Raw genomic sequence first — 12,446 nt, forward strand, 5'->3', positions numbered from 1 at the left:
GTGCACTGTGTTAACTTCAGACTCAAAGTACATAAGACAAAAATGTGTGAGCTCCTCATATATGTATTTTTCTACAATGGATCCTTCAACGCGTGCTTTGTTCCCCACCTTTTGCTTCATTCTGCGTTGTAGTCTTTCAATATTATACATGCATCGGGATGGGACGGGACCGCCGAGTATATACTCCTTAACTAAATGAACAAGAAGATGCTCCGTTGGATCAAAAAGAGCTAAAGGGAATATAGTCTCCATAGTACAAATAATCCCAACTATGTTTCTTTCCATTTGCCTCAAACCTAATGCAAGAAGTGTGGTTGAGCAGAAGTCTTTGAAAAAATTTGACAATTCATAAAGTAGTTTGTTCACATCGTCTGGAAGAAGTTCACGAAAAGCTGAAGGCATGCATAAATACATGACAATCATGTGACTTCATGCCTTGAAATTTCAATTGAGATAGCTTACAACATCTCTTCAAGTTTGACGAACAACCATCTATGAGTTTAAATCTATGCACCCATTTACATGGTAATTTCAACTGATCTAGGGCAAGGTTGTATTTAGCTTTGGGCTTACGTGTACCGTTAAGTCATAACTCTCGCCTGATACCAAGGTTGTATTTTTCTCTGTATGCATGACATCAATACAGTGCTGTAAATGCAAAGAATCCCAATATGGCAGGTCAAAGAAGCTAGTGACATGTGTACAATTGTGTAAATCACCAAATCCATGTGCCCTTTCCTTGCTGTGTGGCTTCCTAGGTTGTGGAAAAGTTATACTTGCACACATGTTACGAATGACAAAACCTTTCTTTCTTTTTCTGCGCTTTTCTAAGAACCCCTTATGTAATCCATAAAAACCGGATTCCTACTATATATGTGGTAGTTTCTTAGCTTTAACTTCACCTATACACACATGACAAACCATCTTTCCATGGGTTGACCAACCACTAACCATTCCCAATCCTGGAAAGTCACTGATAGTCCACAACAAAGCTGCTCGCATCATAAAATTAGTCTTTGTAGAAGCATCAAATGTACGTACACCAACCAACATTAATAATTAAAAGTAAATAAACAGTAATCTACATTTTTAGTTGAAGAAATAATAGATAAGTAGCATCAAATGTGTGTACACTAACCAGCCATAAAGCAATCAACTCATCAATCAATGGTCTAAGATAAACATTTAGATTCTTTCGTGGATATATCATTTGGCCCAGGCACTAGCAGTGTCATGAACATATATGGATCCTTCATACACATAATATGTGGAAGGTTATATACAAGTAGTACAACTGGCCACACTAAGTATACCGTAGATGTAGCATTACTGTACGGGGGAATCCATCAGTTGGAGGACCAAGTCTGACATTACGAAAATCTGCTGCAAAATCATGATACGTCTTGTCAAATTCTTCCCATTTTTTTCCATCTGCAGGTTGACTAAAAACTCATTCATCCACAGTTCTGTACTTCTGATATTTCATGTGTTCAGCAGTGCGGGTACACATGTACACACGCTGCAATCGAGGAGTGATTTTAAAATATCTTAACACCTTCCTCGGAAAGGTATTGTTCCCGGCATGTGTTGCAGCTTTGTATCGACCAAATTAAGTTACAATACTTACAAATTTTCAAATCTTTATCATCACCATAAAATAATTTACAATCATTCTCACATGCATGCATCTTAACTATCTTCTTGACAACATAATAATTGGAAGGGAGCTTATGCCCCACCGGAATCACGTCCCTAAGTAAAAGGAGCAACTCATCAAAGGCTTTATCACTACATTTGTTATGACTCTTCCAATGTAGTAATCTCGAAATAAACTTGAATTGTGTGTACTTTATATTGCCCGTATATATTGGCTCCCCAACATTGTTTACATTGTCTAGAAACTTAGTTGCTTGCTCGTTTACGTCCTCGGAAATGTTATTTTCTACTTCCAAAGCTTCCGACCCAAAAGCATCCCTCAACATCTCATATTCAACATACACATCTTCGTGATTCGCCATGATAGTGCCATGTGGTATAACTTTCGAGAAAACTGGTTGCAAATAAGTGAAACTCGACATCGGGAATTAGTTGATGTAATTAATTTCTACATGCATGTATTGCAAGGACGTCTAATAAGAAGATTTCAATCATGGGGATCTTTAGAATTGCTTCTCGTAAATGTCAAATAATATGTAACCCCCTAATTATATTAATGGGTAAATCCATAACCACCGGGAATTATTCGCCGAGTGATCCAATTTCGATCATAAGACATCTATATATGCATGAATAATATCCATATCAATTATAATATGCATAAAAAAAATACATACTAACACAAATAAAACAAATATAAAAATTAAAAAATATGTAAAGATTTATTATATACTTGCATTGATTGGAGTGATGATCGTCGTTGTTATATCATATTTTTTGTGAAATCATAAAGAAAATTATTTTGTTTTGGTAGAAAAGCGAAGTTTAGAGAGAACAAGGGGAGGCAGTAGCTGTTGGCTGATTATTCAGACTAACTTACGACGAAAGGAAAACTGACCGTCATAAGTTCATTTAAATATAATATCCTGCAAAGGTTAATTTAAATGTGGCTACCGGCATTAATTATGGTTGGTGACTTAAAAATTCAAATTAATGTAATTTACGACGGACCATTTTCTATCCGTCGTAAAATCGAGTAAAACGACGTCGATATGAAAATTGGTACTTTTTAATTTTTCTTTTTAAGAGGAAAATATTTAAATAAGCTACCTTACGACGGACCTGTTATCCGCTTATGACGGATATTTTGTTTCCGTCGTAAGTTCCCGCGCTCTGCTGATCCGTAGTAAGTTTTCCGTCATAAATGGTCCAGTTTCTTGTAGTGAGATTAAACTTGCAACCCATTTACTCTTTGATTAATTAGATTCACAAACTTACCATACAGCTGTTAATAACTGATGATATTGTTACGAATAAAAAACCAGGGGTGAACTAGGCAGTGGCGGAACTAGAGGGGGGCTAGGGGATGCTAGAGCCCCCCCTGACTTGAAAAAAACAGTTAAATTTTTTTTTTACCCCCCCCTAAATTATCGATGTCAACATAATTTTTTTTTAGCCCCTCCTAAATTATCGACGTCAATATAATTTTTTTTTAGCCCCCGCTCAATTATTTTGTAAAAATGTCATAGAGAAGGACTTATTTTGTAAAAATAATATTAAAACATATGTAATATATTAATTAACAAATATAAAATAAAATTAGTGGTTTTATAAATAAAACAAATATTTTAAAATTATTTAAAACATAATTAATCTAACAAAAAGAAAAAAAGAAGGCTTTTGAATTTTGATCTAAAGTAACAGTGTAACACAATTACACAAAGTGGCTTTCTAACACAGTGCTTCCAACGCGCGCACACAACTTTCAAGTTACAAAATAACAAAACACTCCTAAATCCCTAAATCCCTAATTTCTAAACAACGAGTTCTGCTTCTGCACAAGGGGTTCACGGGACCACAACCTGCTGCTGGCCTGCTGCTCTGCTCCTCTGTCCCAGTCTCCCGACTCTCCCCCACACCACAGCTGCTGCGACCCCCGATTTGTAGCCTCTAGGTATCATATTTCGACTCATTCTTTATCTCTTTAATCTTTTTGTATAATTGTATCCGCTGTGATTTTGTATAAATTAGATTGTTAATTGGGGATTTGGGGGTTCCAGATTGTTAATTGATGTCAATGTCATGGAATTGGAAGTTTGGAACTAGAGAATTTATAACAGTCCTTGATGTTGTCATGTTGATTATTGTTGCTTCTGCTTGTGTGTTTGTCCAGGGAATCAATATACATGGATAAATTTGTGATTAAGACTAAGAGGCCGAGATCTCCAGGTTCTGTGAATAAAAATTCTGGTGCGAAATCAGGGGCTAAGACGGACTCGGGGTCAAATGCCTCTGTTCCAAATCCAATTCCGAATGCACCTGTCGAAGAAAGAGCAAGCACAGAGTTCAATTCAGAGGAACTAATCTCAGACCCAGGGCTTAGAATTCCAATTGCTGAATATAATGTGAACATCAGAGATCAAGTTCGAAGGGCATACATTGCTAAAGGTCCATTTCAAATTACTGATTATAATTTTCCGAAGAAGCAATTAAATAAAGAAATGAGAAGTTTTCAAGCAAATTGGTTCAAAGAGTTTGATTGGTTAGAATATAGTGTTGCTAAGGATGAAGCATATTGTTTGTGGTGTTATTTGTTTAAGCCAGATCGGGAGGAGAATACGGGAAAAAATGCATTTACAACAGCAGGATTTAACAATTGGAAGAAGGCATTGGTTGTATTTAGGGCACACGTTGGATCAGTTGGTAGCTCACACAACGAAGCAACAAGGCATTGTCAGGCTTTTAAAAATCAGAGACAAAGTATATCACACATTTTTTCTGCACAAGGGTATGAAATTGAGGTTGATTACCGCAAGCGGTTGACTGCAGTATTAAATGTTATTCGGCTTCAAACATGAGTGGTAAATTTAATGGTCTTAAAGCACTAATATTGAAAGAAAACCCTTCAGCATATTATGTTCACTGTTTTGCACATCAATTGCAATTAGTAGTTGTTGCTATGGCTAAATGTTCTCCTGCAGTTAGTGATTTTTTTGATCATCTTTGTCGTATTGTGAATTTGGTTGGTGCTTCTTGTAAGAGAAAGGATATGCTTCGACAAAAACAACATGAACTTATATTGAAACGTTTAGAAAGTGGTGAGATCCTTTCTGGAAAAGGGAAGAATCAAGAAACTTCTTTAACTCGGCCAGGAGATACACGGTGAGGTTCACATCATAGAACAATACTTTGTCTTTTTTTGATGTGGCCATCGGTAGTGGAAGTGCTTGGGGACATACATCAAGATGCTACCAATCAAGAATTAAAAGGTATTGCAGAAGGCTTACTTGAAAAAATGGAGACATTTAAATTCGTCTTTATGTTGCATTTGATGAAAGTTATCTTGGCGATTACTAATGATTTGTCAGAAGCTTTACAACAAAGAACTCAGAATATTATAAATGCTATGACAATGGTTCGAAGTATGAAGAATAAATTGCAGCTATTAAGGGAGGAAGAATGGGAGACATTCTTAGAAGATGTGAAGAAATTTTGTGATGATAATTTCATTGAAGTGCCCAATATGGAAGACATATTGCCTATCCGAGGTCGCTCAAGGCGTGAGGGACAAGCTGTTACTTACTTCCATATATATCGTGTTGAGATCTTTTGCGGGGTTAGTTACTTGATTAACTAAATAATCAATATTTTGTCTATTGCTATAAACTTGTTTACCAACCTTTTTATTTAACAGGTTATTGATCTTATTTCCCAAGAGATGGATAACCGTTTCACAGAAGGAAACACAGAGCTACTACTTTGCATTGGCTCATTGGATCCTAGGAATTCATTTTCAAGTTTCGATAAGTCAAAACTTGTCCGTCTTGCACAATTTTATCCAGAAGATTTCTCTTTACTAGATCTTGAGCTGTTGCCAAATCAGTTGGATAATTTTATCTATGATGTGAGAATGGATAAAGATTTATCTGGACTTCAAAGTATAGGAGATCTTTCTGTCATGATGGTTAAGACACACAGACACACTGCTTATCCTTTGGTTTATCTTCTGGTTGAGTTAGCTCTGGTTCTACCTGTTGCCATTGCTACTGTTGAGAGAGTTTTTTCTGCTATGAAAACGATCAAGACTTATTAGCGTAATAGGATGGGAGATGCGTGGCTGAATGATAGTATGATGATATATATCGAGAAAGCTATTTTTGCAAGTGTGGATAACGAAGCTATTCTACAACATTATCAAAATATGCAAAATCGCAAGATCCAACTATCATCCATCACTTCTTCAGAAAAGAATAGTACAACTATTGGAAATTAAAGGTTAGTTGCATTTTCTTTTATTATTATAAGTTTTTTCATATTGTGGATATTCTATAGTTAAATATTTGAGCCCTCCTGAATTTTCATCCTGGTTCCGCCACTGGAACTAGGTGATTTATGATTGCTCTTTCGGGACTCGAACATGTTTGTTACAGATTAGAATCGAGTAGCGAGCTTTATGACCGTCTTCGGAAATTGAGATGTCCACGTATATTTTGGGTGGCTGAAGAATTAAATCAAAAATATTGAATGGGTACAAAAGCTTACTGATTCCTTGAGCCCGTTTGGCGGAGCTTATAGCTTATGACTTAACACGGCTTATGACTTAACGTAACTTATTTGATAAGATGACAGCTTAAAATGTCTGTTTGGATAATTTTGACTTAGGAATGACTTATGGGTTATTAAAAATATAATAATAAAAATAAAAATGACTTATGAGTAACTTATGACTTATGAGTAATTTTTATCAAAGAAAAAGTTTAAAAAAATTAAGTAACTGAAAAAAGTAACTCAAATTAACTTCTGGCTTTAAGTCAGCTTCTGGCTTATTTCTGACTTTAAGCCGGCTTCTGACTTATTACACAAACAGACATTTTTCAGTTTAAAGATGGTAACAGCTTTAAGTCTCAGCTTAAAGATGGGATAAACACGCTCCTTATGTTGATTCGATAGGAATTTTATGAAGTTAATTTGTAAGTTAAATTATTTAGATTTTATAATTAAATTTTTTAGTTCTGTTGAGATGTAATTCTATTTTAGTTCTGTTTGTAATTCTCTTGGATTTCTTGCAGATCTAGAAGTGTTAGTTGTTTGTACAACAAATTAATATAAAAGTCTAAAATAGTTATAAGTTAAATAATTGAAATATGTTTTATAAATAAAATTTCCAATAAAGTAATAAAATAAAATAGTATTAAAAGTTTTAAATATTTTGATTTAATTGATAATAAAAAGGAATATTTATAAATATACCAACTTTTTACAAATTATTTACAACTTCTGCGACCTCATTTGCAACATCAGTTTGCAACTGTTACAAATGAAGTTGCAAATAAAATTTCTCATTTGCGATTGTTGCACATGAAGTTTCTTAAGTTGCAAATGAAATTTCTCATTTGTAACTATTGCAAATGGCGTTGCAAATGAGGTTACACAAGTTGCAAGTCATCGAATTTGCAAATTAATTTCTCATTTGTAAGTATTTGCAAATGTCGCAAAATGTTGTTGCAAATGAGGTTGTAGAAGTTGCAAGTCGTATTTTTGTAAATAATTTATAAAAAATGGTATTTTTAAAATATTGAAAATTTGCAACAGTATTTTTGTAAAATATTTTAAGAGGTTAGGCAGTTATGAAAAAATCTCTAATAAAAAGGTTTATTAGAACACGCTATATATTAAGGAGGTTCGTAGAATAATACCGACCGGCAGATAGGACTCGATCGACCAATAAAATTATTAATATTTCAATTTTAATATAATAATAATAATATATAGTATTTAATATAGTATAGATCGATCATATTACTTTTAAAGTGATAACATGGAGTAATTAAAAACAACATTAATGTATTTGGTTGAAACATATCATCGGTTGTCTATTAATAATAATATATTATAATATTATCTTTTTTATAGGTATGTTGCGGCACTATTTTCAAAAAAATCGATTTTTTTTGTTAGGAATCTAAAAAAAATTTATGTGTTTTAGTTAAAAAGGGTAATTGCTATATTGTCTAATGTTATTTTTAGAAAATTGAGTTTTTTTAGTTACAAAATATAAAACAAATAATAATTTTAGTTGAAAAGGATAATTGATAATATTAGCAGGCTCATAATTCGGGTCAAGTATCGACCGATCAAACCTTTAATGTTTGGGTTTTAATAATATAGTATAGATTTGACGGGAAATTTGTAGCGTTAGTTTGAAAGTTAAATTTTTCGATTTAAAAATTCAAAACTTTTAGTTCTGGATATGAATAATCCTTATGTTATAAAGTTCTGACCAATATATATGTTTTTTAAACAATAAACAATAAAAAAATAATAAATAAAATGATAATCTTTTAGCTTATTTTTTTTAAATAATATATTTATTTTATGTTGAGAGTTACACACGAAAACTTTGCTGGCTTCTTATACTGATTTGATTAGAATTTTATAGAGTTGATAGAGTTGATTCGTAAAATAATTATTTTGGTTTTAAATCTTAAAACGTTTAATACTATTAATAGATGTATAATATATATGATATAATAATAACAATCGAATCATATAATATATAATGTTACACCAGGTTTTTCCTTCTTAATAAAGCGTACTTCCATCCGTGTCCTATCACCTGTGTACTGACTACTGAGTCAAATTTTCCTCAGGTTTGGGCGATTCATAAACATATAGACGGTTTACCTTACTGCTAAGATTAATATTGATAACTCGTATTAATTATAATAACTAGGTGATCCTGAAATTATGGTAGGCTGCAAGAATATATGCAGAATAAATGGTTGGCTATTAAGTGAGTGTTAGAGTTCAGCTTGTGGGTACCGGATAACATGGAAGACCATTTTAGCAGCTGATATAAATTGCAAATGTTATCCTGTTAATTAGCAAGTAGGACTTAAGTCATAAATAACAGCGTTACAATAATGAAGACTTGAATGTTTGGACTGTTATATGGGAGAGATCAAAGAAAGAAACATAGCTCCTGAAATAAGGTGGGCTCTCTTTAACACAGGCTGGTGACAATCTGCAGCATTGATCTCCAGGTCAAAGATGGCAGGCTGATAAAAGTCTAGAGCAGCAAAAAATATGTGTTACAAGCTGTAATCTGTAACCTATATATAAGGCTGCTAGAGGAAGAAGAAATAACACACTGAGAAAAACTACAACAGCAGTTGTAGAGAGAAATTTAGAAGAGCTGAAGCTCTGAGTGAAAGGCCGTGTGCCATCTCTGTGTAAGAAAATATAAGTATTGTAGCTGCGTGTTAATATTATCGAAGTTTCATTGTAAGGCCCATACACCTTTCCAACAAAGGCCACCATGGTGTGAAGAAAGGTCCAAGGACCGGTGACGAGGACATGAAGCTCCGCAAAGTTATTCATACCAATGGCACAAGGTACTGCTGGGCGAGTTGTACAAAATGTTTAGGTAAATACACTTGCATATATTAAATATGTGTTCGATCACAGTTTATGAATTTTTATCAGATCTATAATTAATGAATAAAATTAGTGAAACAAATAGCTGAGGAATAATTAGTCAAGAAAATAATTAAAGAAAGGAATTAATTAGTGTTTGCATTACCGCAGGACTACCGAGATGTGGTAAGAGCTTCAGAATACCAGCTACAACACAAATTAATGTATGTTAGCCTTATTCATAATTCCGAAAGATGGTCCAAGATTGCTTCGCAATTGCCGGGAACAACTTCCGAAAGGAATTCTTCCGGGCATATGTGAAGCAATCTTAGACCACGTGTCGGAATTATGTATAAGGCTGACATACGTTAAAAAATAATCACCGGCTTCTAATTTCTCCGTTGCCGAAATCCCATTTGTTTTGGGCAATGACATTCTCATCCCTTGGTATGATCATCTACCATCTAATTAATCTGCTCATAATTTTTATTCCTTTCTTCCTATTCCAAATGCGTCCCGTTTTATCTCTGCTATCAAATTCATGGTTAAGAAGGTTAAGATCGAACATGGGTTACACATAGGAATTAAGATGATTGATTTAAAGATCGTACTGGTTGACTTAGCATATTGATATTGACGACACATTTCAATCTTTACAATTTTAAAATCCTTTTATTTAAACTATCCGAATCATAATGACAATCTTCACATGAGTAACCTATATTATGTAATCTACCAGCTGATAAGAATATAAGATAAGTTTAATTGTTATGTCCTATTTTAGTTGTTTTTGACGTATGTTAAAAATTCATATATTTACATAATTATTCCAATAGAATACTCACTCCGTCCCAAAATAGTTGTCACATTTCTATTTTTGTTGGTAAAATTGACTAAGTTTTGACCAAAGATTATAAGTCAATCATTCATTATTTTAAAAAACTGAAAAATATATCTTAAAGTAGATTAAAAGTTAACTCTGGTGACATATTTTTTTTTATTTTGTCAATTGATAAAATATTAATAAATTTCAGTCAAACTTTAGTCAATTTGACCGGCACAAAACCAAATGTGACAACTATTTTGGGACGGAGGGAGTATATATTAAGTTAACGTTTTTGAATATAAACTTAAATCCAACTTATATTGAAACTTTGTGCAACATGTGGGACTATCTGTGCTGAAATGTACTCCCTCCGTCCCCCTCAATTGTTTACATTGGAGGGGGACACGGAGACCAAGACAATGTATAAAAAACGAGTAAAGTTAGATGAAAAATGGGTAAAGTGGTGGGACCTATCAATATTTAATAATAGATTTGAGATAGTGGAGGAAAGTAGTAGGTGTAATAGTAGTTTTTATTGTTAAATATGAGATAGTAGGGAAAGATAGTGGGTGTGATGATGGGAAAAACTGACATCCCAAAATAGTAACTGTAAAGAAATGAGAGGGACAGAGGGAGTAAGTAATTATCACCGCATTCACTGGTTCTTGTATAGTTTTGTTTGATGTATTGTCGTACCAGTTGTAGTCAGAAAGATATGATTTGTTTACGAGTAGTGCTAGGTGCACATAATTGTGTACAGAATTTTTGTACATAATGATGTGGCAAGTGATGTGGTGAATTTTAATTGGGGTGGTTGGTGTAAATGCAGGGGGGTCATCCAATTAAAATCCACCACATGTCATATATTATGTACATGTTTTTGTACACAATTATGTGCACCAAGCATTTTCCTTTGTTTACTTTCTTTTTTTCTTTCCTTTTTTTTTGTAAGGATGATTTGTTTGCTTTCAGTTGGGAATAAATATTCAAGAAAGATTTAATTTAGCGGAATTTTTAATTTATTTCTTCGAGAGGGAAAAATGAAGTTTCTACAATAAAATAGACAATTTGTTAGTGGACATGTTCAGCAACATTATTGGAATAATGATCATATCAACCAGACTTGTTCACTTTCACAAAGTTCTACCCAAACGAACTAATTAAGCTACCTAGAGTGTGACTACACTGACTAGCACAATTTTCAATCGTTTTTATTTGTGTGAAAACAATAAAATTTGTGACACTACCTGAAGGTGCAGCTGGGTCCTCAATTACATGAACGGGCCAATCTCCTACGGGAGGCAGCAGTATCCATCAGCTGAATCAAGATGCCATGCTGTACAAGTTTGTGTTGGTTAGATATTCATCTAGTGTGAGAGCATTTTAGATAACTTTTGGTCCAACAACTTTTCGTCTCGTCCAAGTAATGCTTGTTTGTTGTCTTTTCATAGATGTTACTATAAATACACAAATTTTTGTGTTGTTTCATTGATGGTAAACGTAGAGTTAATATAATTCAGACGGATCCAAAGTTTATCTTTGTGACATGATATTTGAGCGAGTCGATACTCGTTCCTGTTTCTCTCATTTATGTTATTGAGTTCGTCAGTACGACTTTTTGATCATAATATAAATACTGATTAAATGAGTGTCAGGATCTGAGTTAGAAGCTGATCAAGTTATGATGACTGACGTTATTAGTATTCAACACTCGTCAAGCTTTGAAAGATGGTCATGATTCTCTGATCTATCAGTATCTGAAACTGGTCAGTATGTGAAGATTCAGGATCGAGAAAACAATCAATATCCTAAAGATGTCTTCTATTCTTGGAAAGTAGAAAGGATTGTTTTGTTGGTTACTGATTTATAGTATCTTAACTATCAATTTAGATATATGTATAGAATGTTATTATATATTGACAAACCATATCTTGTAATTGATAGAGCTTCTGTGTCGTATATGAACAGAAAACCCCCTCCGCCTCCCTCAATTGTTTACATTGGGGGACGGGGGTTCGACACACATTTTAATACTCCTAGAAAACATAGTTCATGAATTATTTTGAATATTTTTTTCTTCTGAATAAAAGTTTGACATTTAAATTTTTATAAATAAAAAGAAAATTTCAAAAATAAGTTACGAAACTATATTTTATATGCGTCTTAAAATGCGTGTCAAGCAGTGAAAAAAACTGTAAAGAAATGATAGGGACAGAGGGAGTATGGTTTTATAGAATTGTAATCGAAATACTCGAGTATTCTTAAAACTAGAAGCTCTCAAGAACCTCAGTATTTCTCCAGAGATTGTTGTAATAGTTTTTATAGAAGATCAATGAATTTTGTTTGTTCTTTTATATTACATTCACTACTTATTGAAAGTCAAAATCTTATATCAACTATATACAACCCCCTTTCTATAGTTGATCATTACTTGGGAAATAATTGTAATTAGTGCAGGCTTAATATCACACATTAGAAAAGCTAAATAAGAGGTCGACAAACAAGTATAATAGAATTTAAATCCCAGTTCTAAAGAAGACTGAGTACT

The 12,446-nt window shown here is 33.3% G+C and overlaps 1 protein-coding gene and 1 long non-coding RNA gene across 2 annotated transcripts; both read left to right on the top strand.

Annotated features, from left to right (window-relative positions):
* The first annotated feature begins 4,609 nt into the window (after nt 1-4,609).
* On the top strand, nt 4,610-5,926 carry LOC135148365 (uncharacterized). The gene is made up of 2 exons (XM_064083323.1): nt 4,610-5,272; nt 5,351-5,926. The coding sequence occupies exons 1-2, from the start codon at nt 4,859-4,861 to the stop codon at nt 5,747-5,749; spliced, it is 813 nt and encodes a 270-aa protein (XP_063939393.1). The 5' UTR covers nt 4,610-4,858; the 3' UTR covers nt 5,750-5,926.
* A 2,557-nt stretch (nt 5,927-8,483) lies between these two features.
* On the top strand, nt 8,484-11,958 carry LOC108198022 (uncharacterized). The gene is made up of 3 exons (XR_001802114.2): nt 8,484-9,082; nt 9,244-9,519; nt 11,554-11,958. It is a non-coding gene; the product is annotated as an uncharacterized LOC108198022 (long non-coding RNA).
* Nucleotides 11,959-12,446: the final 488 nt, after the last annotated feature.

The sequence above is a fragment of the Daucus carota genome, chromosome 8 (genome assembly GCF_001625215.2).
Source record: "Daucus carota subsp. sativus chromosome 8, DH1 v3.0, whole genome shotgun sequence".
Classification (NCBI taxonomy): Eukaryota; Viridiplantae; Streptophyta; class Magnoliopsida; order Apiales; family Apiaceae; genus Daucus; species Daucus carota.